Source organism: Apus apus, chromosome 7 (assembly GCF_020740795.1).
Source record: "Apus apus isolate bApuApu2 chromosome 7, bApuApu2.pri.cur, whole genome shotgun sequence".
NCBI classification, from domain to species: domain Eukaryota; kingdom Metazoa; phylum Chordata; class Aves; order Apodiformes; family Apodidae; genus Apus; species Apus apus.
Genome location: NC_067288.1, coordinates 29,468,935 through 29,495,862, shown reverse-complemented (window position 1 = coordinate 29,495,862; position 26,928 = coordinate 29,468,935). Strand labels below are relative to the sequence as shown.

Genomic DNA, 26,928 nt, shown 5'->3' with positions numbered 1-26,928 from the left:
TTGTAGCTCGTATCACTTTAATATCCTGCAATGCTTGCTGCTCATTTCTCTCTGGAGGGTTTGTTGTGGGTTTTTTCTTACACAGACGGCAAAGGGAAGTCAATTTACATAATTTGTTTTTGAACGGGGAAAAATCCACGTAAGCAAAAAATACTCAGCCTTAATACACAGCCACTGCTTACTCAGAGACACCACATTTAAAAGACTATGTCTTAACAAGGAGAAAGTATTTGTGCTTCTTTTCCAGGAAGGTTTCCAAGAATGAAAGGAAAAAAAACAAAACCCTTTATTATTGAAAAATTTAATCTCTTTGTTATTTCTAAAGCCTTCTGCTTAAGAAAAAAAGTACATATGCTTAAACCAAAAAGCTGTGCTAACGAGCACCATACACAAATTGCCAGCAGTGCTGTGTGACACAGGGAAGCAGCACAGCAACGTGCACCAGAGTGTTGACAGGGGCTGGGCTTTATTGTCTATCCTTAAGCAGTTCAATAGTGTTCTTAAATACAGAAATAAAATTAATATTCTTCCTTTAGTGACAGATGTGACACTAGAAGGGGAGACAGACGTCCCTCACCCGGCGCGCGCTCCAGCGCGGTGTCTGACCCAAGCCTTTATGTTATGACAGTGGGACCAGTGCGGCCGGTTCTCTCGTGAAGCTGGGAAAGTTTCAGTGCAATGGAGATGAGAGGAGCCAACATGACCTGCAGGAAGGAAGGAGATGGCTCAGAACCACGGAGCAGAGCAGAGCAGAGCGGCACGCGCCGCCCACACAGGTCGCACCTTCCCTCGGGGGCACCTGGTGTCAGCCCAGGACGCCCAAAGCTCGAGTGCTGCTCATCGAGGGGCTGTTTCAGGTTTACAGCAGGAGCTGAGACACCAGTGAGGGGAATTACAGAGTGAGGGATGCAGTACTCAGACCATGTGCTGGTTTCTTTCTGCAAAAGGCTCGATTTGTTCTCATCTGAACCTGTAATCAGCCCCTGGGAGATCCAGTCCAAGGCCAGAGGCATCTGTGGTTCGACTCCGTGACCTTAAAGGTCTTTTCCAACCTAAAGGATTCTATGATTCTACATGGTATTGAGTTGCTGTGAGTACACTCTAAAGAAATAAAGCCACAAAAAATGTAATTAAGCCTGGAGAAGAGAAGGCTCCAGGGAGACCTTAGAGCACCTTCCAGTACCTGGAGGGACTAGAGGAAAGCTGGGGAGGGACTTTTGAAAAGGGCAGGGAGGGATAGGACAAGGGGGAATGGTTTCTATCTGAAAGAGGGGAGATTTAGACTGGATATTAGGAAGAAATTCGTTGCTGTGAGGGTGGTGAAACCCTGGCCCAGGTTGCCCAGAGAAGCTGTGGCTGCCCCATCCCTGGCAGTGTTCAAGGTCAGGTTGGATGGGGCTTGGAGCAGCCTGGGCTGGTGGGAGATGTCCCTGCCCATGGCAGGGCGTTTGGGTCTAGATGATCTTGAAGGTCCCTTCCAATCCAAACCAGTCTGTGATTCTGTTTGCAGAGAAAAGCCAAGCACAGCTCCAGTGTTCCTGCCACCCTCATTGTGCCCTATCCCAAACTCCTTTGCACCAAGGAACTCCTTTGCAAGGGACAGTTAATTCATAAGTTTAGTTTATTTCCCTTAGAATGTGGGATTTTTTAGTCTCTGTGTCAATAATGGCACAGTAAGTTATGCAAAAAGAGCTCAAAGACTGCTTGAGGGGGAACACAAAATGAGGATTCTTTCCTCCCATGCTAACGAGAGAGGTCAATGGCATTTTTAAATGATGCTTTAGAGAACATGTATTATGCTTAATATACGACAGGTCAGTGTCATCTTGCATCCAACTGCATCCTTTTTACCCCCATTCACTTGTTTTGAACACGTATTTCCCAAATTTGGTAGAGGAATGAGCTCATTTTCTCCCTAGTGATGCAACATTTCAACTAGAAGGTCAGGTCAGGACTGAAGCAGTGTCCTCCCACACCTGCAACCAGCCACGGATGTAACACAAACAAACAGGAGAACTAATGAGCCATTGCAAGAGCAGCTCGGAGGGATTCTGAATAAATAGTGCTTGTTCCACAGAGCTTTTTTATTTTAATAAATACTGGCATTAAAGATACCAAAGCCCTGGCTTCCAAAACACCTCACACATTGGCGCAGCCCTAAGCAAAGCAGCGCTAAGCAAAGATCTATGCTTTTTTGGGAGGTTGGGAGCCAGTGGTGCCATGGCACAGGTGCAAGGCCTACCTGGGGGTCCTCATGTATCTTCTGAGCATCCTTCTCATAGCTGTCGATGTACAGCCGCACGGTGGCCCCCGCGCTGCCCGTCCCGCTCAGCCGGAAGATGATGCGGGAGCCGTCGGAGAAGATGAGCCGCAAGCCCTGGTGGGACAGAAGGGGAGAAGAGCCTCTTGGTACCCCCACCATGGCTACGCCTAACTTGCATGATCCCAGAGCTCCTCCTTTTTGTGGAGCCACAGGTGGCTCCTTCGTTATCCTCTCCCCACACCCAGAGGAGCAAGTGTCCCTCCTCACCCAGGAGGACTTGCCAGGGCTCCTGAGCACAAAGCGTGTTGGTGCTGTAAGGTCCCTGGCCCCAGCGCTCACCTGGAAACCAGAGCCAGGGCCGGATTCTCTGCCAGACACAGTGTTACCAACCCACTGCTCTTCCACAAAAACAGGATGTAAAGAAACTGCTCCTGTCACCCCACAGGCAAGGCAATAATTCCTGCAGGTTTCTCTGTTATTCCTTTCTACTTGCTATGCTTCCACTTTCTGCTGTCAATCCAGTCCACTCCCAGGACATTTTTATTCAATAATCTCTGGTGACAGGTTACTTGTCACACGTGTATTTAATACCCCTGTGCCTTCAGGAGCCTGGAACTCAATCCCCACTGAAAACCAGCCTGAGCTGTGCCTGTACCATTGGGGACAGGCACAGGGCACCCATCAGCTCAGGGACAGACATGTCCAGGGAGGACTGTTTTGCAGCAACCTGGGGGTCTAGAGCTACAGACCAGGCAATACCTGAATGGAAGGGTTTGTGCCTTATACTCCAGAGGGGCTTCAACCCTTCCTTCAGCACAAACCCTTTCTCAACCACTGACCCATCACCCAGAGGACACCCCTCAACTGAGCCCCATCACTCCTTCCCCTTCAGGGTGGCTGTAGGAAACCTCTGCACCCCCTCCAGGCCCTGCTGGGGTGGGAGCAGCCTCCAGACCCTTCCCTCTCCAAGGCAGCAATTTCCTTCACACAGGGCAAGGCTCCTCCAGTAAACAAAGGGCAGAAAAGTTTTCCAAGTCATTTTTTAATAGAAAGCAGGTGCAAATGCAACAGACAAAGACTAAGCCCAAAACACATAGTGCAACACCCCTCCGAGGTCACGTTCAGCCCAGGCCAGGCTGTGCCTACCTGGTTTCTGGAGACACTTCCATCCACGGGATCATTGTACTCAAAGTTATCTGCTTTCTCCACCGTGTAGACTTTGTCACCACAGGACAGCTGCTTCCCCACGAAGGAGCGGTCAAACATCGTTGCCTCCAAATCCTTCATCATTTTGTTAGCAGCATCTGCATCCACCTCTTCATAGTCGTATCTACAACCAGGCACCAAGAAACAAAGATTAGGAAGGGGAGGCTGCGATGAGCAGTGTGTTTTGTGACACCCCTGTTTAACCTCTGTGGTCTGCCCTGTGTATGTTATCTGCTCCCTTGCTGGAGGAGAGGGCAGTAAGAGAAGAGAGGAGGATCTGAGCAGCAACACGGCTGCGATCTGATACGAGTCTGTGGGATACACTGCAACATATCACAGACATTCAGCATCAGGAGAGATGAAAGCACCAGTTGTGCTGCCTTGCACTGGGCACATCAGGGCTAGACTCCAACTACACTGACTGCAAGGAATTTATTCTAATGCTGATGATAGGATCTCGACAGGTTCTTCACAATAACAATTTTGCCTGCGCATCCTCCCGTGCATCCCCACAGCGGCGTGATGGCAGCACGTGATAACATACCAGTGCCAGCTTTGATCTCCTGCACCCAGGAAAGAGGCAGCAGAGAGGGGCTGAAGCTCACAGCAGGATCCCAGACTTTGTACTCAGATTGCCAGAGAGATCTGCACCACAGTTATTCACCCAGCTGGATGGATGGAGCAGGCACAGGCTTGCTAACCTGCCTCCATGCACTTCTCTTGCTGTGCAGACGTATCTCTGGTGCTAACAGACTGCCTTTTTATTCTAGCCTTTGGTATTTTTTTCCACAGGTTTGAACACCTCAGATATGTGTTAGCTTTGTGGTGGTGGGGAAAGAAAAAAGAAGAAAAACTAAAAAAAAAACAAAAAAAAAAAAAGAAGAAAAAAAAAAAGAAAATGCAAGTTCTTTCATTTGGCAATTTGAGAAAATTTTCATGTTGGTCTTCCACGTTGAAAGATTTCTGCCTAATGCTGTCACTCCTGACAGTGCTCCCACCTCTGCTTATGTGCAGGTTGGTTCTCACTCCTGCCCTTTTCATCTTCCATGCCCACTGGAGTATTTGGGAAGTGGACAGAAACTCAGCCAGTTAAATAATGGCCAAAGAGCTGGGTATCCATGCAACAAGACATTGCCATCCCTGAAGATATTACAAATTAACTTTGTGGCCTCAAGAAACACACTGTTCCAGTGGCAAAAAAAGGCTCTTGCAAGAAAAACAGCTTCCCCTCCAAGGAAAAAAAGATAACTTGCATGTGTAAAACAGACAGCCTTTGCAGACTTTGATACTTGCTAGATTTATGTTTAGAGTAACAAATCCTAAACTGAACACCTGGAAAGGTTAAGGTGAATACCCATGGTTTTCCTGAACCAAGCTAAGCTGCACACTGCAGCACCACAGAAACAGCCAGTGTGACAAGGCAGCACTGTCGTGACACATCCTGGTGGCACCAGAGCTTGAGGCTCTGACCTTGGAGGGTCAAACACAGGACAGAGGTTTCCCCACCTGGTGAAGAAGTTCCTGCCATACTTCTGCCAGTGATCCTTCATGATGTCCTCCACGCTCTGCTTGCGGGTGGCTAGTATGGACAGCCAGGCCAGGACAGCCCACAGCCCATCCTTCTCACGGATGTGGTCGGAGCCTGCAGAGAGCCACAAAAGAAACACATTTCCCACCTCCCTTCACATGAGAGTCTGTGCTACCACCCTACCCCTGTCTTCTCTCCCCCATCCAACTGGCAGCCATACAAGCTCACAAATGGAAGGCATTTCACAAGGTTGATCCCTGCTGCATTGTTAGAATGGTTCAAGGTATCACCTGTTTTTAGCTGCAGCCCAAATAAAACATTCAGCCCCTTTTAACACACACACACACACACACACACACACACTCTTATTCAATGGTCACAGAGCCCTAATTCTGCTCCCAAGAAGTAATGGGAAATGCACAGTAAAAAGGTCATTTAAAAAAAAAAAAAAAAAAAAAAAGAGAGAAGGCAAATGCAAAGGAGCAGCTCAGGAAGGACTAACATTAACCTCTTCAAGCAGCTGTCACACATCATCTGCCAAATCAGCATACTCTGATCAGCACATGTTCTGGCTGAGCACCAAGAAAAATGTCAGCCCTTGCTGAGGAAGACAAACCCTAATGACTCTGAAATTACCCCACAACAGAGTGGACAGCAGCTAGTGGGACAGCACCAGCAATCAACAGTGCCAGGAGAGACTTCATCCGTGTGCAGAAACCAGAGGAGAGTCACAGGATTGTCTGGGTTGGAGGGGACCTTTAAGATAACCTAGTTTCAACAAATCTTCCACCAGACCAGGTTGCTCCAGGCCCCATCCAACCTGGCCCTGAGTACTTCCAGGGATGGAGCATCCACAGCTTCCCTGGGCAACCTGGGCCAGGGTCTCACCACCCTCACAGCAAAGAATTTCTTCCTAATATCCAGTCTGAATCTCCCCTCTTTCAGTTTGAAAACATTTCCCCTCATCCCATTGCTCCCTGCCCCTGTAAAAAAGTCCCTCCCCAGCTTTCCTGCAGCCCCTTCAGGCACTGGAAGGTGCTTTAAGGTCTCCCTGGAGCCTTCTCTTCTCCAGGCTGAACACCCCAGCTCTCCCAGCCTGTCTCCAGAGCAGAGCTGCTCCAAGCCCTCTGATCATCTCCATGGTCTCCTCTGGATTCGTGCCTGCTCCCACTCCCAGACACCAGTGCCTGGGAAAGGCTGCAGAAGACCCTGTTTCAGCTAGAAGAGGATTCCTCCAAAACATCTGAGTGGAGGCCACCAGAGGCAGCCCAGCCTTGGCCTGGGAGCAGACTGGACCGGGGCTGACAGCAGCAGGGACCACACAGCAGCCCATCCCTCAGGAAACCTGAGAGGGTGTTGCAACACAGACAGCACCCTGAACACCTAAATTAAACGAGGGATCAAATGGCAGCCCAGAATACATCCAACCCAGCCTCCATGCTCCCAGCCTGCAAGTTCAGTGCTATGTCCCACCCATGCACAACTTGGGAGTTTTACCCTCTGAGCTCTGGAAAACCTCCAAACAGGTACTGAAATCCCAAGGAGCCAGGGTATGCCTGCTAATCCAGAGAATGCTCCAGAGCTGCCATTCTACCCTCTCAAGAGTTGCCAGAGTGGACAATCATATGGGGAAAAAGGTTGGGGGCTGGGGCAGGGATCACATATGTGGGGCTTTACACAAATCCCACTATTGTGGATATGGCAATAAATTATCCTTGTGGTCCTTCACAGCAAGAGAGAGCTGTACAGAGGTGATGGAGAGGAATGCTAAATAAACAGAAGTCCCATGTGATGTATCAACTTATTGCTGGAATAAAATACCCAGGAAAGCAAGCAGGAATTCTGTCATGTCGCATTACTCTAATTGCTCCTGGACTCCAGTCCCACTGGGTCACAGTTTGTTTCAATTTTTACTGGGTCTATTTGGCTGCTCCTTCACCTCTCTCCCCTTCACCACTCACATTCTGTCCAGCTCCAAACAACTCCTCATTAACTTGCTATCAAACAACCTTCCTCTTCCCTTTTCATTCCTTAAAGTGCATTTGCCAGATGGACAAACCCCCTTTGAATGGCAGGGGTGTCCAACACTCCTGGGCCTTTTCTCAATCTTTCCCTCCCAAAAAAAATTGTTTCAGTCCCTGGGTAGACATGATACTGCAAGGCCAAAATCTCAAACCTCTCTCTCAGCCCCTGCTGCAAATGGAATTAGTGGCTTTTATTTGTGATGTAGAGCCACTTACCTTTTGGGGGATGGAGAGAAACTATGAGCTAACTGCTTGTACAATAAAAGATGGAAACAATTTTAGAGAGCTGCTCATTAGAGACCATCTCCTATCAGCATGAATCATTTGCTGCTTTTTGGGTTTATTTATTTACTGAAATGCTGGTGCCTTCTCATTAGCCAGAGTCCAGAACATAAACTTAAGACATGCAGAAATCATTCAGGGCACAACTCCCAAATCTTCCTTTACTCACAATTCACTTCAAGATTTCTTTACAGAGATATCACATTTTCTGAAATTACCCTTTCCTCCAACCCCAGGCTAAATCCCAAGTATCAGAATTGCATTTGATTTCAAAAATATTGCTGTTGAAGTCTGCTTTAGCCCCTCAGCTGCTTTCAGCCAGAATCTGTGATGCCATTTCCTCAGCTACAGAAGAGCTGAGATAATCCTGTCACTTCAAGTTATGCACCCCAGTTCCACAAAGCACTTCAGGTACTTGGGGATTTAAGGCCATCCCTGCTCTGTGAGAGACTCACACACAGGCTAAAATGTTTTTCTGAAGTACGGGATGGTGGAATGAAAAAAACACAAGGTTTGAGCCTCAAATCATCCTACCCAAACTCCCTCAAGACCCTGTACCTTGTATCCTCCTACCAGCTGCCCCCGGTCTTCAGGGGTCTTTAGAGAAGAGGAAAAACAAGATTTCAGGGAGAATTCAGACCAGATAAATCTCAACTTTTGTGCATGAACTAGGTGCTGACCTCCTGCATGCAGGGAAGGTCCCACTTCCATAGTCAGGACGCTTAAACCATGTGGTAGATGCCACAGGAAACCTCAGAAATGGCTGAGGCCTCCCGGGAACACTCCATGTTTTGAGCACGCTGCTCTGATGCAGAGCAAAATCTGCTCCCTTTAACTTCCCTGCACAAATAATAGTTTTGTGTCACATGCACAGCCCCAGTAAATTCTTTAAGATGTCCACTTTGTTTCTCAGTAACCTAATAACTTGCTTAGACTGTTCAAAGGCAAGTGTTAATTTAAACTTTATAAATCATACCTTGTTTTTAGAACAGGAAAATGAGGGCCCTATTAAGCTCAGAGATTTAATAGTGACCTGAAACCTTCCCTAATAAAACTGCATGCTTCAAACCATATTTCTTTCCAGAAATGAAAACATTTAGAAGGTTTTCCTGGCCACCAAGAGTTGAAAAATACATTTAACACTGCACTTAATCCCCATAGACTCAATGACCGGGCTAGTAAAGAGGCCCTCAAACTTCCTGCATATCTACCTATGCCTTCCTAAATAACTGAAAGGAGAACTAGCTCTTGCATGACAAAACTTCTAGCATTGTTTGTTTCCACCAGTGATTCTTGCAAGGTTTTTTTATTTTTATTTTATTATTTTAGAAGCATTAACAACTACACATGAAAGACAAATCTCAAGCTACCCCGGACAATAAAGAGCTAAGAGGAGGGATAACCCCATTGTTGGTGACATCAGAAACATGAACTTACCAGTACCAAAACTCTCCTCTCCACATAGAGACAGTTTGTTTGCATCCATCAAGTTTCCAAAGAACTTCCAGCCAGTTGGAGTTTCATACAAAGCGATCTTTGTCGCATGGGCCACCCTTCAGAGGTAAGAAAGCCAAGTCACATCAGAGCTGGACTCTTAGCACTCCCATGTGAAACAGGAGCTACAAAGCATCTCTTTTGGGGTGACACTGAAGGCAGGTCATGCCACTGGTTTGGTTGTTTATAATTAATAATTCTTTGTATAGCCATCCTCTATTTTATCCAGGGGTAGTGTCTGGGAAATGGGTGAGATGTGCAACTAAAGAATAGATACAAACACGTATCTAAACTCTTCTAAAGCAATTTTAAGTTGTAGATGTTGAAGCATTTAACAAAGAAAGTATCACTATCCAATTACTGAACAAAAAGGGTGGGGAGGATCATTTGTTTGGGCACATCTGTAGAGAAGAGAAAGAGCCAAGAAGAAATCCCAGCTCTGTCATGTCCCCAGACAGGATTTCACTCATGAAACCCCCCCTGCCTCCCCTGGCAGCCAGCCCCCAGCAGCCCTGGCACTGCTTCACCCCTCAGGCAGACCACGCATCGCTCCCCACTATAGACACATGTCAAGCCACAAAGAAGGGACAGTCCCCATCTTGGCAGGGCTCCTCTCCCTCCTCCCACCCCCATAGAGGCAGGTGCTACCTGTCGAGGGCCCCACTGGTGGGCATGCTGCGGGCAAAGCCACGGACTCCTGTCTGCTGGAAGTAGGGGATACTGAAAATGTTGGCAGCGATGACGGCGACGGAGTCGGAGGGGTTGACAAAGAAGCCGTGCTTCCCGAGAATCATGTTGCGATCCTGGCGAAGAGAAGAGAGAAACAGATCTCATCCCTGCTCAGCACAGAAGGGCTGCAGGGGCAGAAGTCGTTCTGCCTGGCAGGTGCAGCCTAAAAACCCAACAACTCAGAGAGATTCTTGAGTGAAATCAACACCGAGTTCTGAAAAAGTGAAATGGCAACACCTGCACAGCGCTTCACCTTCCTGCTGACTTCTAACAGCCTTTGAAGCTACTTAAATACACTCTGGACTTCATCAGTAACTCAGTAGCCAACCAGTGCCATGGGGGCAAACAGCAGCCAGTGCTTCACTTCCATTAGTAATTACAGAAGGGAGAGAGGGAGAGGAAAAGGTCTTTGCCTTCATCCACCTCTGCTGAAAAGCAGCTGAGCAGTCACTCACCCACAACATGGTGCTTGGTAATATGGTTTAGCACTGGACTTGGTAGAGTTGGGTTAATGGTTGGAACTGATGATCTTAAAGGTCATCTCCAACCAGAATGATTCTCTGATCTGTGAACTGAGCAGGGGGTAGAAGGTGAACATGGAGCAGCCCATTTACCCCGTCTCCATCAAAGGCAGCTCCAAAGTCATACTCTCCTGACTTCATGGTCTGGACCAGGTCAGCAGCATAGGTTAAGTTGGGGTCAGGATGGTGGCCCCCAAAGTCCTCTAGGGGGGTGCAGTTCACTGCTGAATTTGCTGGGGCTCCAAGCTCCTCACACAGGATCTTCTTCACATATGGGCCCACAACTACCATGGTAAAACACGAAGAGGAAAAGGGTCAGTCTCTGCCCTCAGGCACCTCTGCACCAGCCACGTAAGCACCCAGGCCTCTGGCCTGCTCACGTTGGGTCAGTGTATGTGGCTCACAGTGCTAAACCACAGCTGCTCCCATCAAAAGCCCCAGGCAGCACAGAGGTGTGGTTAAGTTGGATCTATCCAGGCACACAAGTTCTTGCCAAAGCAAGCTCTTCAGCTGAGGGGCTGCCCCATGAAATAAGGGAATGGGAATGGCCTGGAGACAAGAGAACAAGATGCTAAGAAAGCTACGGTGCTCCTGAAAATGTCTATTGGAAGAATATATTGTATTATGTCCAATGGTCCCATTTTTGTACTCAAATATCTACAGACAGACCTTGCCTATGAGCTCCATGGGACACTGAGTGCTGCAAAGTCTGCCAGGACAGCTCAGACCACAGCATCAGCACTGACCTCCTGTCTCTCAGGAGTAGACTGAGGTGTGTGAGCCATTCCAGCCTCCCCCCAAACCCCAAAATTTTCCCAAATCCAAACACTTGACAAAAGCAAACAACATAAAGCCCTAAGAAGTTTGTCTGCACCAATTAAAATGCAACACGTTGCCAAACAAGAAACAAATATACAAATTATGGATTTAATCACCAGAGAAAACGTTTTCTCTCTGGAGTAGGTGGCAAAGCCCTGGGGACACCTGTGGCCCCACAAACCCAAGCCCACCCGTACCTCCGTGCATAGCATCTATGCGAATCTTGAGGTGGTTCTTCCCTGACAGCAGCTCCTTTAAAGCACTGAAGTCAAAGATGTTCCTCAGCATGTTTGCATAAGCTTCTACTGAGTCCACGATTTCCACTGGAAAACAAAAAAGTAAACAGAGACCAACTCCCAGAGTCTGAAATTATTTTGCTCCATGTGGCAGTGTGCTGACAGTCCTTAGGGCCAAGGCTCAGCATAAAGTCTGTAAACATCTCATAGAATCTTTTAATAAAAAAGTAAAAACGTCCTATATAAAGAATTTAATTACAGGTTGTCACTGCTAATTGGGTTACAGACCAAACAGACCAACAAAACCCTTCAGACAAACACTGTTCCCAGCTTGGGCTCCCTGAATTTCTTTCCAGTGGGCTCCATCTCACTCTCCTTACTTGGAGAGTGGGACAAAAGGGGGGAAAAAATTATAAAGAGAGCTCTCCAATTTCCATCAAAGTCAATGGGAACTGTGCACCTGATAGCTGGAAAAAGTGGCACCTTTGCAACTAAGAGGCCATGTAAAGACAGAGCCATGAAAACCCCAGTATCCTAACATCCCACTACGCAGAAATGGGGACTGAGAGAAATACCAGCTTCTATAATATCTTGACTTAATGATTTTTTTTTTTTTTAATTACAAGCACAGGTCACCAGAAGATGGTTAAAAAATACTTGCACTAAGTGTTTTTCAAAGTCTTTTTTTTTTTTTTTTTTAATGTGTTTTCATATTTCAGTGCTAATTAACAAAAGTACCTTGTGAAATGTCACGGCTTTCCCACTCACAGAGAGTTTTACATTTGAAACTATGGGGGGCAAAATAATTTGCAAAGATGAAACATCGACACTGCAATTTTTAATCAGGAAAAGGCCCTTTAACTGCAGAGTTGTCTGTTTCACAAGCAGGCATGAATGGTAGCCTTACAGACAAAACAGCCTCCAATTTTAGTGAGGTTTACCTACTGAAGTACAACCTTTCAGAGGACAAAACCAATTCTATAACTCAAGTATCTACACATGGTAAGATGCAGGCCAGAAAAAAATTAAAAATTAAATGCCAGGGTGACCAGAAGCAATGTCCTTGCTTGGCTTATCCAACAGTTGAGAAGGAGAAGTCAGAATGGCCATGTCTGTCCTTCAGAAACACCAAATGTCCTCGCTCACTCATGGCAGGTCCACACAAACTGCACCTGAAAGGAAACTTTTCAAAAGGAAGAGTTGTTTACCTGTAAATGGTTTAAATTTGTTCTCCAAGTCAAACTGCTGCTTCCCAACAGTGCTTAGGTCCACCTTGAGGTCTGGGCAGATTGCATACTCTTCAATGTTCTTGCTGATTTGGAAAATTTTGTCCGTGATAGCTTCAGGAGCAGGACCTGCAAGATAAAATGGTCAAGGGGGAAGACTTTGAACAATCAGCCTGCAAGAGGAGTGAACTTCAGAAGCACAGCAAAGGACATGGAACCGGGAATACCTCCCTTGGAGAGCAATATCACGGTATGAAGGGAACAGATCAATCACCTGATCTGTTTAGGATGAACCAAATGCTCAGAGCACTGAACCCGTGTGATATTAAGACTGCTGAATTAGGTTCCTCGCGGTCAACACGAGAAAGAGCCAAACAGAAACAGAGCAAATCCAAACGAACCAAGTGATCTCACCTCCATTGGCAATATTGAATTTAATGCCAAAATCCCCATTGGGCCCACCAGGGTTGTGGCTGGCAGTCAGGATGATGCCACCGATGGCTTTGATCTTCCTGATGATGCAGGACACAGCTGGGGTGGAGAGGATCCCGTTCTGCCCGATCACCAAGCGGCCGATCTGAGAATTCAAGAGCAAAACAAAACTACTTTGAGTCCCAAATCCTAAAACCAGCAAAACCACCAAACTCCCAAATGCTGGTGCCAGGTGAACCAGGTGTGCTGGAGGCAGAGGTGCTGCTTCTCTGCAAGCAAACAGCTCGTTCCTGGGAGGCACACGAAGCTCTCTGCTGTGCACGGTGAAGGTCAGCATCTGACCCTGCTCTGTTGTGCCTTTTTAGCATTGTCCTTTCTGAATGCTGCAGCTCAGCTGGAAATGGCAGCTTGTGCTGAAGAGCTGAGCTTTCCAGAGACATCTAAACAGCAATCTAAAAAAAAACCACAAACCAGCAACCAACCCCAAGCCCCTTTGGCCATGGTCTGGAACTTCGCTTTCAAATGAGACAAAAGGACTGAGAGAAGCCAAAACAAAACAAAAACCAAATGTCATCACTACTTCCCTGGGACCAGCTGCAGATCTTCCTACTCACAGTGGGTAACACTTCTCCTTCCCATAAATTTATTAATACCACTGAGATTAAGTCCAGATCAACGTGCTAAGCAACACAAGGTAATCAAGATCCAGCTACTGGAGTTCATGTAATACAACAGAAGATGAATCATTTTCTGGAAGAACATGCTCCTTACCACAGCCCCCAGATGGGGTTATGTAGATTTAAAAAAAATACCAGACTCCTCTCCATCAACTGAGGAGGATCAGACCCTGAATACAACAGAGAAAAGAGAAAGAATTTCACTCAAACCCAAGACAAACCAGAAAACACAAGGCAGCATTCCCAGGCTGAAGGTCCAGACTCAGTGCTAAGCCAAGGGCATGGGATGACTGCGATTCCTCCCTCGTGGCACTGCCTGGTGCTAAGCCCTGTCTGCTGCCCATGGGTTCTGACATGCTCCAGCTGTCACAGCCCAGCTGGGTGAGCACCTCGAGCAAACAGAGAGCAGAAATGGGAACAGCAGCTTACAAACCCAAAGTGACAGTCCTTCCTTCAGCTGCCCACAGGAGCCAATATTGCAGCCCCCACAGTGCCCAACTACCCAGCTGATCACACTGCTTTATTCAGCCAAACATTTAATTGGAGTAGCCAGACCTCTGTGGGTTTTGCTCTTTTCCCCACAGAATCACAGAATTGTTCTGGTTGGTAAAGATCTTTAAGATCATTGAGCCCAACCATTAACTCAATTCTACGGAGCCCAGTGCTAAACCACATTCCTAAACACCACATCTACACATCCTCAAAACACCCCCAGGGATGGTGACTTAACCACCTCCCTGGGCAGCCTGTTCCAGTGCTTAATAATCCTTTCAGTAAAGAAGTTTCCTCTAATTTCCAACTTAAACCTCCCCAGGTGCAACTTGAGACCATTTCCTCTTCTGCTGCTTTTTACTAGGGAGAAGAGACCAACTCCCCCTCACTCCAACCCTCTTTCAGGTAGTTGTAGAGCATGAGAATGTGTCCCCTCAGCCCCCTTTTCTCCAGACCAAACCACCCTGTTCTCAATCCCAGCCAGCACACCTTATCTCATGTTTTATTCCAGCCTGCAGGTCTTGCTCCCACAGTTTCACTGAGACATAACCCAACCTCCAGGAAGCTCCTCTAAAACTTCATCTTTTGCTCCTTTGAGGGTCACAATTAGCCACAACCCCTCTCTGCATTGGTGCTCTGCCAGGCCCCACGTGCTGCTCAAGGGATGCTGGGGAGGACCCCCAAAACCCAGGAGTTTCCCTCCCAAACCACACAGCAGCCACAGGAGAGCTGGGTGAACACATCAAACCCATTGTCCTCACCCAACCTGCCCTCCTCACACACCTGACCTGCAGCTTTTGCCTCCTGGGGTCCTCTTTGATTTTCAGAGGTCTTCAGCGTGTCATTCCCCATCCATCCAGTGCTAAATACCTTGTGGTAACCACTAGAAACTGTTGCTCAGTGTGGCAGTGTGGTGAGCAATTTACACTTTATCTTTTTTAACTCTCTGGAATTTCTTGTGAGACAAATCTCAGGACATAAAGATGCAAAAATACCTGATTTTGGGTTACAGCACTTCAAAGCAATCCAGGCAACACTTCCACCCTCCTTTTACTGGAAGCCCCAAGAAGATGCACATGGGCAATAAAGGAGACCTCCTGCAGCTCTTTTCCTCCCCCCAGTAACACAGGCTGATGCCTTCATGCCAAAAACATGTTTTCCATGCCAAGGAAGATGGTATCTACAGCTCCATTAAGTCATCAGCACACCCTTCCAGTCCTCTTTCTCCAAGAGATCCATCACAAAATGCACCAACCCTATATTCTGTGACACAGTTAAGCCTCTGAATAGAGACACTACTATTTAAACAAGTCAGTGGAAGTGGACAAAATACCCTGGTCATTTCCTTTAACCAAATAACCATTATTTAAAGCATGCAACGTGATGCTGTCAACACACCAAGTGTGCTTGGCACAATTTGGAATCACTCTTGATCCCACATTTGTACAGGTGACTGTATCTCTCTCTGCCACACACCAAGAAAGAGATTTGCACATACTCAGAACCACCTCGTGGCTTGTTCTATTTGAAAACATCCTTGGACTCATCTCTTCTATAGAGCAAGATGAGCCCAAGGCTGCTAAGTCACAGATATTTGCCAGAGTATATAAAAATAATCAATGAAAAGTAACAAAACCAGCAGCACAACTAGAGTTCAGGCAGACATGGGCCACGCTGGAAAGAAATACATGAGAAGAGTCTCAGCTGGTGAAGATCAGTCTAATCTCACCTTTACCAGCAGAAAACCTGTCCTAGTGTCAAGCAGTCCAAGCAGTAGGCCTGGCTCTCTGTGCACATTTTCCAGCTCTTCTGTTCAGCCCATACACTGACTTAAGAGGAATGTATTGATTTGCAATGCAAAAGGACTTATTATTTTTGCCAAGATGGAAAATATGCTGATTAAAAAAAAAAAAATACATATATCTTCTCCTACTCTCCCATTCACTACTAATTACCCTTTTGTGATCAGGTAAGTTTTCCTGCCTAGCAAATTCCTAAGAACCAAGCCTCTCAGCAGAGAGTTTGCCCTGCACTGAGATATCCAGGACAGACAGCAGAGTCTTTGCTTCTTAAAAAGCAGAAGGGAACAAAGACAAAACACCAGTGCCCAAGAGCCCTGCAGTGCACAAAACATGCTCTACTGCAAACAGACAAGCCTCCTGCTCTGCTTCCAAAACACAGACTTCCAGCACAATCCAGCAGAAAGGTTGCCACTCACTTGCTAACTCTCACCTTATTTCAGTTCTCAAAGGCTCCTGGAGTACTTACCACCCAGCCACAATTTATACCTGTTGAGAAAGAAACAGTCCTGCTTTGCATTTTCATGTGCTGAGCAGCTGAGCGTGATACTGGAAGAGCTTCTGCTGAGCTGCCACCAAACTGCAAGCCCTGGCTCTGCCCGTCACTTTGCTCCTGAGAACACCAGGGCTTTGTGATCTGATGGAGAGACGAGGAAATCCACAGGTGCCAACAGCTTGTGGCACATCAGAACACACAAGAGAACACAAAACCCAAGGAGTATTTCTTTTCTTAGCTGCACATGTATTCCCACGTACTTTTATCCTGCTGCATCACTTAAAAGTCGAAAACGCATTAATTTCTGAACTACTAAAATTATTTACCATGAAGAGGTTAACTATTAGCAGTTGAATAAAAGTCTCTGGGGAAATTAAATCTCATAGTGACTAATTTATTATGGTTTTCTGCATTTATCAGCTACACAACTACAGGAATTTAGTAATTTAACATTTACCAACCCCACTGGCAGCAGCCATTTGGACTATCAGTTCCACTGCAGACTTATTGAGGTATCTCCCATCACCTCCAACTACCACAGAAGATCCTTGTCGATCTCTTAGGTCTATGGAAGAAAATATACTCTGGATGAAATTCTGCAAATAGTTCCTCTTGGATTCAAAACAAAAGGTCTTCTTCCGTAATCCACTGGTTCCTGGTTTCTGGTCGCTGTAAGGAGCTGTTGGCACGGTCAACACAGGCAGAGGAGCATCTCCCATGTTCTTTCTTTTCATACAAATGCATTTAAGAAGTAAATTATGCCAAAACCACAAAAATCAATCTTGACACCAGCAGCAGCCCACCTATCAGTCAGAAGTTCACTGAAGTTTTTGAGCAGCCAAAAATAGCTCCTCGGACCTTGAGCTGAACGTGGTTTCTGTAACTGAAGACGTCTTCTTGCACTTGTTGTGGAGGATCAATGTCACAGAGAATTCACAAATCCACACTGCTGTCCCTCATGGGAACAGCTGGGAAAAGGGGATTTTTGTCTTCTTTTATCATCCTCTATCCTTCACAGGCATCAGCTCCTTGCCATCCTGTGCTGTCACCCACTGGAGCCCAGCACCATCAACCCACCTGGTTCTCCCTTAGGGCAGGGGTGACAAGGGAGGGGACAGGGGATTGGCGAGCAGCTCAGCCCCCTGCTGGGACACCCCGAGGTGCAGCTCAGCCCTCTGCTCAGACACCCCAGGGTGCTGTCCCTGCACAGAGCCAGCATTTTTGCCAGCCCAGCAGATCTGCCCAGCAGCACCAGGCTGCTCCCCGGGGCAGCAGGTCCCCAGGAGGTAACACTCCGACAGGCACGGCAGAGCTCTGCTGGAGTTATTTTGCAAAGTCTGGGGAGTTAAAGGTCACTCTTAAAATGGAAGGCAACAGATCTGTTACCTACAGTTTGCTCACATGAGTCCTGCTCTGATCCACAGGCTCCCTCTCCAACACAGGGATGCTATCCACGACAAACGGTGGGTCAACCTTTGACTAAGAAAATTCCAAAGTAGCTAAAAACCATGAGAGCAATGGTTCCAACTGAATACCCACACAAATCCCACCAAGGGCAGTATATGTACCTGGAGTACACAAACCACAAAAAACTACCAAAAGTTTTGAAAAACTCCATCTGTTAAAAACTATAAATTTTAGAGCAACTTGAACACATACAGAGGAGACTGAGATACCAAGAAATTTTTCTGAAGCATCATCTTTCTGAACATGGGGAAGGTAACTTCAAATGCTAGGTTGAAATCAGTTTCCTCCAAACCTCTTCAATAATATTCAGAGCCCTCTGTATAAGTTCCTAAAAGCAATTCATAGATATTACTGGAGCAATTAAAGAACATTCACTCTGTAATGACTCAGTTTGTCCCCTTATTAAAAAGCAGGTGGGGAAAAGGAAAAGCGTTCACAGCTGAATTGTGACAATATATAAAGGCCCTCACAGGAGGTGCCAAATCTGTCACTGCTCCAAAAATTGACATACTTTCTTCCAAGGGGTAAAGAGATCCTGTTACCTTCATCAATACATTAGAATCAAGCTGGATAATTTGTAGGAGAGTGAGGAGGAACCTCATGATTCGAAGCAGAAAAACACCTTTGGAGACAAAAGCTTTACCTGACCTTCTGCAAAGGCAACTGCCACGTCCTGCGAGCTGAGTAGCCAGGTGAGCTCTCATGTCTACTGCCTCGGGAGGGGATTTCACTCCCAAGGAGGGGGAATTTAACACAGGTTTGCTGTGGGAACCCAGGAAGCAAACTCCAGCTTGCCCAAGGAGTGAGCACAGGCTTAGATAAAAGCCAGGAGGCTGCAGGGCACTGGCCTGAACACACCACCCATGAGCTGAGCTGCCTGATCCACCCAGGGCCCGTGTGTCAGAACCACAGAAACCATTTGCTTTGCATGAGCTCAGAATTTGATTCCTAATTTCCCTCTTCTCCCCACCAAACCACACTGAACCATGTGCACTGAAGAACTAGGACAAGACATATTTTACACTAACAGCATGACTGGTTTGTGTTTCATACACCCGAGCTACCTCAGCCTCCTGCAGCCGAGAGGCCCTTTATTTTCATGCACAGGGACAGGTTTCCCTCTAGTGGCGCAGAAAACAAAATCCAGCCCCCAAAATGAGCTCCAGGGAGCCTCACACAGGACAGTTCCCTGGCAGGAAAAGGCCTAAGCAAGACCTTTCATTCTTTTCCCCAGCGAGATAAACGTACTGCCCTGTGAAATGCAACGGCGTTCAGTGACAGGAGGGTGGCACAGCCACCTGTCAGCTCTGGAGGCTGGGTGGACGAGGTGCATGTGGACTTCTTGGCAGGAAAAGGGCCTATGCAGGGTTAGGAACTTGTGCGTGTGATTTAAGCACACACGTATGTATTGGATAGAGGAATCAAACTAAATGAAGCTGGAGAGGAAGGTGTTGGTCATCAGTACTGTGCTCATGTACATAAAATGAAACACATTCTATCTAACCAAATGCAAAATTCAGTGATGAGCCAGTGCATGTAAAGCACAGGGACAAGAGCAGCACGTCCACCACTGTCACCGTGGGGTGCTCTCCCAGTCCCAGGGCTTGGGACTGCAGTCCTGCAACGCGTGCATCACTATTTGGAATGAACCAAATCACGGTAATTGGCCAGCAAAGGCTGGTACAGGAGTTGGTGACCACGTGGCGACCACGTGGTCACCAGAAGATTCAGAGGTTAAAAAATCTCACCAGAGGTGGATGCCGACCAGCTTAAGGATGAGCAGAGACTGGGAAAGGGTCATCTGATCTGGGAGGCTTTGCTTGGATGACTGTGATCATTAGAGATCACTTGGAGGCTGAAAAGGAACTCAGCAGGTCAGCTGCTCCCTCCCCAGAACTGGTGCAGGATCACATACCCCTGGGGCATCCTCCAGAAAGTTCATCTAACTTGTTCTGGAAATCTCCTGCTCCAGGTAATCCGTGTCAGTGCATAATTAGCCTTGCAGTTAGAAGTGTTTTCCTACCATCTGCTGCACATCTTCCTTGCTGTGCTTTCAAGTCCTCCTGAGCTGACACAGAAAACAAACTGATCACAATCCTCTTCCTGACACCTTCTCACACGCTAAAAAAACCCTTTAGCACAGGCTCTGAGTGCCCTCTCTTCGACACAGTAAACCACACCAATCACCTTAACTTCTCCTTGTGGTCCTATTTCCTAGGTTTCTTAGTCCTCAGGGCAGTCACAGGCTGCTGAGGGTGTTTCCCCTCCAAAGAGCTGACCTGCCACGGGCAGAGACATTTGCCACCTTAGGTCCCCTTTTACTGTCTTGCACTTCTGGCATGCAAGAACAGACTTAGAACTAACGGTTGACTTTGGTTAATGATAAAAAGACAAACAAAACTATTTTGAGAGGACTTAAACTTCAGCAAAACTGCAGAGCACACAGCTCCTCCCTTGGCTCCATGCCATGGGTCCCTGCCCCATCCGAGGGAGCTCTATCTTTCCTCATCCCACCCACTCAGGACCACAGCTGTTTGGAGTCTTCTCCAAGCCTGGGACGAGGCAACCAGGCTCTCCCAACCTCCTGCTCCAACACTAACCCATCCTCAGCACAGCCTCATGCAAAATACAAGCTTGGATTTTGACATCCAAGAAAGCATAATAGTTGGGGAGGGGAAACCCGCTGTGCAAAAGCCAGACTGAACAGTAATTCCCTCTTCTCATCCCCTGCAAGCACCCTTGGGTCAGGTCCATGATTCCCTCTCCTCGTCTTTTAGCTTGTTTCCATTCCTCCCTCTCACCCTTCTCTCTCCCCCTTCACTGGGCATTCTCCTCACACTCTTTTTCTGCGACCAGTCAAAAACCTACAAAGCGTGAGATCCCCAGGGGCAAACTGGAGTCAAACCAGGTATTTTAAACTGATTTTGCAACTCTCCTTGAAGACAGAAATTGCATTTCCCAACTCCAGCCCACAGAGAAGTTCCAATCCCTGCACTGCTGCCCACAGACTCAACCATCAGAGGGTGCCAAGAGCCCTGTGAGCAGCCCTGCTGGGCAGCTGCCAAAACCCTGCACTTTCTGCTCCAGTACAGCTCTGGTCCAGGCAGCCACTGCTGTGTGACATTTGGCAATGCCAAAGTAAAATAAATAGACCTCTTCATCACACAGGGAGTGCTGCTCCAACTGCAAACCTCTCCATTTCCAGAATAATTAATTAAAAATCTAGGTTTTGTTGTTGCTGTAGAGATTCCAAAATGTCATCTTGACAACATGAGTGCACATAGACGCAGCCACTTACACATGAGTCACTCCAGAATTAAGATACATTGCTCTGTACTTACAATTGCACCTCAGACAAAATTAAGAGACAAGCTACATGGGTGGGAGAGAAACGGCTCTGCTGGGCTAGGGAAGAAACCACCATCTGCAGAGCAGCTATGGACACCATGGTGGACTCCAGGCTTGTCACATCAGTAGGGGCCAAACCTTTGCCAGGAGAGTACACACCATCAACCAAGATTGAGAAACTTTCTGTTCAAAGGTCAGGTCTTCAAAGCACACCCAAATCTGTATGTTACCTTGAACTGCCCTGGCACGTGCTGTCCTGCTCCCACACAAGGGGCCAGGAGAGGGATTCCAGCTGGTTTACCTCGAGCAGACCCAGGAATGTTCCAGGATTCCTGGCCCCAGCCCACTGGGAGACAGCCCCTGTCCCTGGGTCCTCACAAAAAACAGCACCTGAACCCAAGAAAAGCAGAATTACAAAATGCAGACAACCTTGTTGAGGGGAGGGAGGGCCCTGGCTGGCTCAGCTAGATGCTAGCACAAGGAGCAGACACACGTTTGGTTAAACCTTGGAGGATCAGGGACAGAGGCTGTGGTCTGAGCTGAACAGAGCCCAGCTGCTGCCTGGCAGCCAGCTAGTAACCCACAGCACATATATGTGACAGGGAGGGGACTAGACATTGCAGGGAACAGAGCAGATAGGAGAGGGGACAGGGACACATGAGTGTTTTCTCACAGACTTGCTAGGATGTGCTAGAGAAGCTTCATCTGCAGACCCAGGGCTAAAAACTGTCTGAAGTACAGTCGAGGGAAGAGGGCTGGAATGGCTGTGGAGAGGTCACCTACAGCAGGGTCAACCCTACCCAAACCACTCTCACCAGGGGTTTTCCCAGGCAGAGATTTTATGGCCTCCCCAGGCAATGCATTCCTTTCATTAGCCTTAAGCTTCAAAAATGCTTTCTAATGTCTAACCTAAACCTCCACTGTTGCAATCTTAATTCTTGCCCTATCCCCACCAGGGAACAATTTGTTGCCTTCCTCCTTGCAGCACCCTTGCAGAGGTTTGCAGACTGTCAGCACACCTCCCCAAGTCCAGGGTAAGACCATTCCTTCTTCACTGGCTCCACCTGCCCAACCTGCTGGAGTATCCCCCAGACAGACCACATCCTCTGAGGGGTGGTACCCAGGTCAGGAATGACATCCCTGGTGAGACTTTACTTCCTGGGCTTCACTTACGAATCTTTCTAAAAATCTAGCAATGACATTTGTTTTTCTGGCTAACTGGATGACACTGCCAACAGTCTTTGTGGTCTACTTATCAGATCTGGTGCTTAGTATGTTACTCTGCAACTTCTACTACAATTACAGATGTACATACTACATTAACGTTTTTTTACTTCTGCCTCTGCATCCTTCTTTGCACTTCTTACTGATATCCTATGTTATTTCCGCTTATTTCTAAGGTGTGCTCCAGTTCACCATTTGAAGCATTAAACAATATCTTGATTAGCTCAGACAGAACCACAACGGGATGGCAAGGACTCATCATAGCACATTTCCTGATCCTGATGCAGCTCAGTTTTGCATAAGACATATGGGTAGCATCTCTTTGGTCCAGCTCCCCTATCCCAAACTTTGTCTTCACAAAGAGAAGACATCAGACTCTGTCCTGCTGCCCTACCAGCCCAGCTAGAGCTGAGCTTTCTGGTTATGCAGTCACTGCTCCAGGAGATTACAGTTAAACCCCTGTTAGTATGAATTTCAACTCTGTCTGATGGATTTGCAGAGATTAGCTGCAAAGCACCTTAGCTCTTCCCTTGAGCTGGAGGTTCATTACTGTAGAGTTTTAAATTCCAAAAGGCACTGCAACTGGACCACCTGACCACTGCCCTAACAACCTTCAATTGCAAACTGCTATAAGCCAATTAACTTTACAGGCCAAATGAAGCTAAGCTAGTGTAAAAGCAGTTTCCAAGCTGTGAGAGCTGCTGCATACATGGTTGTCTTCTAAAACTACCCATAATCTGAAGCCAGAACATGTCTGAACAGGAATGGCACAATTGGTGTCTATTTCCTTACTTCACGTATCAGATTTCAATTTCCTCTTCTGCTTCTGAGAAAAGCAGTAACATAAAAAAGAGCAGAAATTGAGATTTATCTTAATGGCCTGTAGGATCTAGCACCACTGCATCTATCTGTGGTACACAGGGATTGCTTTTTGGAAGAACATTTTTTATGATCACTTTAGTCTGATGCTTCCAATACCAGGAGCTTTTACTTAAAGGTAACATCTGATCCTGAAGAGTGAGGGAGGCTGTTCTTCAGGGTAATGATGCCGATTGCTGAAGGGATGAAGGTCTATAAACCAGCAGTCCAAGGCTGACTGCAGAGTGTTGTGCAGAGCCAGGAACAAGCAGAAGAGATGTTGGTAACAGGTTTCTTAAAGAAATCAGCAAGAAAAACAAGTAAGGCTGAGACAGGGATGAGCAATAACAAACACTTCCCATCAGTAGGCCCCAAGCAGATGACAGATATGCAGGTCCCACTATGCTCCTTCCACATCTGGGATGCTGAGGCCAAGAACATGGACACACTCTAGCCAGGACCAGAACATAGCTTTCCAGGCCTGCACTGCACCAAATCACTTATTATGGGCTCAGCTGCACTGTCAGAGAGGGATCTGGTCTGGAGACCACGAAGAAAAAGGGAGTAGAGCTACAAAAGTAGAGCAGTAGCAAATACAGAGCTGCTGAGTGATGCACAAGAGTTTAAACACTTGGTTACCCTGGGATAACTGAGTTGGGGAAAAGCTCTAGAGCAGCCAAGTCAGGAAACCAAACTTTCTAGGGTACAGAGCAGTATTCCTCATAAAAGCCCTGTTTGTCTTGCAGCAGTAAAACAAAACCAGACTAGCATTTAACATGCAAAGCACTGCCTGGCATTCAAAACACTTTCAATTTGCTTTAATGCAGCTACTTTGCAGCACTTTGAAATCTGTTCATTTAAGAAGGAACCAAGGGCACAGTAAATCTGTTGAATAGCAGGTGACAGTGTTGGTGAATCAACCTGTTGCTGGCTCTGTGATCAGATCTAGTTTTATAGGTTCAGTTCTGCAAATTTTGCTTGCTTTTGACACAAAGCTATTGTACAATCCCAATTTTAGTCTGATAGGTGATGCTCCAACATGAGCTTTTATTCAGGCAGTTAAGAAGTCAGACTCACTATGTGGGAATAACATCAAGGAAACCTGGCACAACAGACCAAAACACAGCAGCAGGCTACTCTGGATGCCAGCTGAGAATGACAAAACCAACAATCTCTATTTTAGTTTACTTGTATAAATGCAAAGCTTTAAATAGGATAAACACTCTTTAATCACACAACTACAAATTGAGCTATTGCTAGTCAAACAGAAGTACTTAGTTACATATTAACTATTCCTAGTGGGGACAAAACTAAAACTCAATTTAGCATCCTCTCCTTTTACACTGCAAATCTAACAATCATCAGGTGTGGTCCTCAGGCCTTTCCTGTGGCTCAAGAGGACCATTCAACCAGATCTTCAAATCACATCATTTGAAGTTATTTATCCAAGCACCTCTTACTCCATAGGACCAGAAATGCAGTTTTCCAGCACTTGCTCTGGGAGAAGGTGGGAGGCTGGCTGACTTTAGAGGAGCCTGGTATAACACACCTTAGCACTCATGCAATCAGAAAATCTAAAACTTCTTGTTTTCAGTTTTACTACATTTTTCTATACCTGTACAACAGACCCCTTTATATGCATTGTTACAATCGTTCTTCTACAGACAAAACAGCACTGTTGGTTCAGGCATCCAGAAAAGGCAGTGTAGCCACCTCTGGAGTATTTCTCAGTACAAGACAACCACTCTTCCTCTGAGACCTGGCTGCTGGAATTAGGAGACTCCCCCCAAACAACCCCAGCACTCAGACAAAACCACAGCCTCCAAGAACAAGTTACCATGTGTTCCCTCTTCTGCAGTGCACTTTTCTTCACAGAAGCAGTTCACCCTTCTTTCTGAAGGGCAGGCAACTTCCAGTTACTTCACATTTCTTATGAAAAAACAGGGTTTTCATAAGCTCTTACTCAACTTCGCTGAGGGGGAAATGGGGTAGTTTCATGGCACTGTACAGCACTCTGGCAGGCCTAGACCACTGCCTCTGCTCTGCTACAGCAAAGGGAATAGAGAACCTGCACCAATAGGTGACTGGCCATGCTGAAGTATTGCCAAAGTTTTGCTTGAAATAGTCCAACATTTTGTCTCAGGCCATAACCATTATCTTGCTTTATAAATTATTTACTTTAAAAGCTTTTCTTTCCAAAATAACTCACTTGATACACTAGTGTCTTGGCTCTTAACCCACATACTCCTTCACGTTTTCTTCCTCTACCTCCTCTTCCCTTTCTTGCCTTTCCAGAACATTTTTCTCACTTTAGAGCCAGTTCTGTCCTAGCACTTTGAGTTCTCGTGGTCAAAATACTGCAAGGCAAATGCCCATTACCAAGTGCACCCCTTGGGATCTGCTTCTGCAACTCTGGCAGACAGCTCAGTGCTGTAACGCTGGGTGCACATCAGAGTGGAGGATTCAAGCAGCCCTCGACCCCCTCATCAGACCCCTGCAGGGTTGTTTTACCTTCAGGCCCTTGCTCACTTCTAGGATCAAGCTGAGGTGCAGATAACAAAGAACTCCTCAGTGTCTGGAATGCTGCCACATCCCACCAGGCCCCAAGTGCACATCCAGAAACCTGCACAAACTCAGGCTTTATCCCAGGGATCTTTCGAGGTCCCCTCCAACCCCTAGGATTCTAGGATTCTATGAATGAGTCTCCCTTACTCACAGGGATCCAAGGCACTGTCTGTGCATGCAGTCAGGCATGAACACTGTACTTTTCAACTCCAACACCTTCTCAGAACATATAAACCAGTGTCTGTCACTTCTTCCCACCACAGAAAGATGCTCAACCCACCATTTCCACAGATACACACAGCAAGGCCGGGGCTGTTAAGGGGTGCTGTGACACAGACTGAAAATGCAGCAACTACCACACACGATAAATGTCGACACGGCTTAGAAAGAAAGTTACTTGCTTTTTTTAACGATGCTGAGGAGCCTGCTGTCCCCAGAGAAGGGGACGTTCCTCATTTGGAAAAGACCAAATAGACGGGAAAGTCTTGCTTTGCTAATTCAGCTTCAGCTCAGCTGTCCCTACAACATCACATCTCCTGCTGGGCTTCTCTTGGGTTGGTCAAGCGACAAGACCAAGATTAACCAAGCGAGAGGAAGCCTCCAGCAGTGCAAGTCCCGTGTCGTGGAACAAAACGCGGCTCCCCAGCCAGCCCACGTCACCACCAGCACCTTCTGCCCCTGCTCCGTCCTGTCACCTGGGAAAAAAACCAGCCACCCCCTGCGGCGAGGAGCAGCAGCAGGAGGAGGAGGAGGAAAGCCGCGCTGCCCTCCGCACCTCCGCGCTTGCTGAACCCGCCCGGCCGCTCCCGCGGAGACAGAGCAACCAGGGGTTCCTGGCGGGGCGAAACACGAACCGTCCCCACGCCGGGCCCTGTCTCATTCCCCGCCCCTTCCCCGCGGCCCGCAGCCCTCACCCCGTTGGCGGCGGCGATGCGGACGATGAGCTGGATGGCGTCCCGCATGTAGAAGCGGCCGTCCCCCCCCACCACCAGCGCGGCCTCCTGCCGCTCGCCCGGCGGCACGGCGGCCAGGATGCTCTGCACGAAGTTCTCGGTGTAGTGGGCATTGCTCTGGAAGACCGTCACCCGCTTGCGCAGCCCGCTGGTGCCGGGCTTCTGGTCGCCGTACGGCTTGGTCTTCACCGCCACGATCCGCACCATGGCCGGCAGCCGCTGCCAGTTCCGGGGCGCTGCGGGGGGAGCGGGGCCGGCCCCGCGCCCGCCCCTTAAAGGCCCCGCCAGC

At 47.4% G+C, this 26,928-nt stretch overlaps 1 protein-coding gene across 2 annotated transcripts; it reads right to left on the bottom strand.

The window, feature by feature from the left end:
* On the bottom strand, positions 1-26,928 carry PGM1 (phosphoglucomutase 1). 2 transcript variants are annotated; one of them, XM_051624504.1, is made up of 11 exons: positions 26,601-26,928; positions 12,743-12,905; positions 12,311-12,457; positions 11,064-11,189; positions 10,141-10,331; positions 9,446-9,600; positions 8,741-8,856; positions 4,976-5,111; positions 3,410-3,593; positions 2,243-2,377; positions 1-704 (listed from the first exon to the last, which is right to left on the bottom strand). In XM_051624504.1, exons 1-11 carry the CDS (start codon positions 26,844-26,846, stop codon positions 615-617), a joined length of 1,689 nt encoding a protein of 562 aa, XP_051480464.1. In that variant the 5' UTR covers positions 26,847-26,928; the 3' UTR covers positions 1-614. The 2 variants fall into 2 exon arrangements, with proteins under 2 accessions (XP_051480464.1, XP_051480463.1); XM_051624503.1 differs by lacking the exon at positions 26,601-26,928 and adding an exon at positions 16,686-17,070.

Excerpts from the sequence above, each read along its gene's own strand:
- PGM1 (XM_051624503.1), bottom strand. The coding sequence starts at position 16,958 with ATGAAAAGAAAGAACATGGGAGATGCTCCTCTGCCTGTGTTGACCGTG. Across the intron at positions 10,332-11,063 it reads CATAGATGCTATGCACGGAG|TTGTGGGCCCATATGTGAAG; the intron begins GTACGGGTGGGC and ends TTACCATGGTAG. Across the intron at positions 2,378-3,409 it reads GAAGTGTCTCCAGAAACCAG|GGCTTGCGGCTCATCTTCTC; the intron begins GTAGGCACAGCC and ends CTGTCCCACCAG.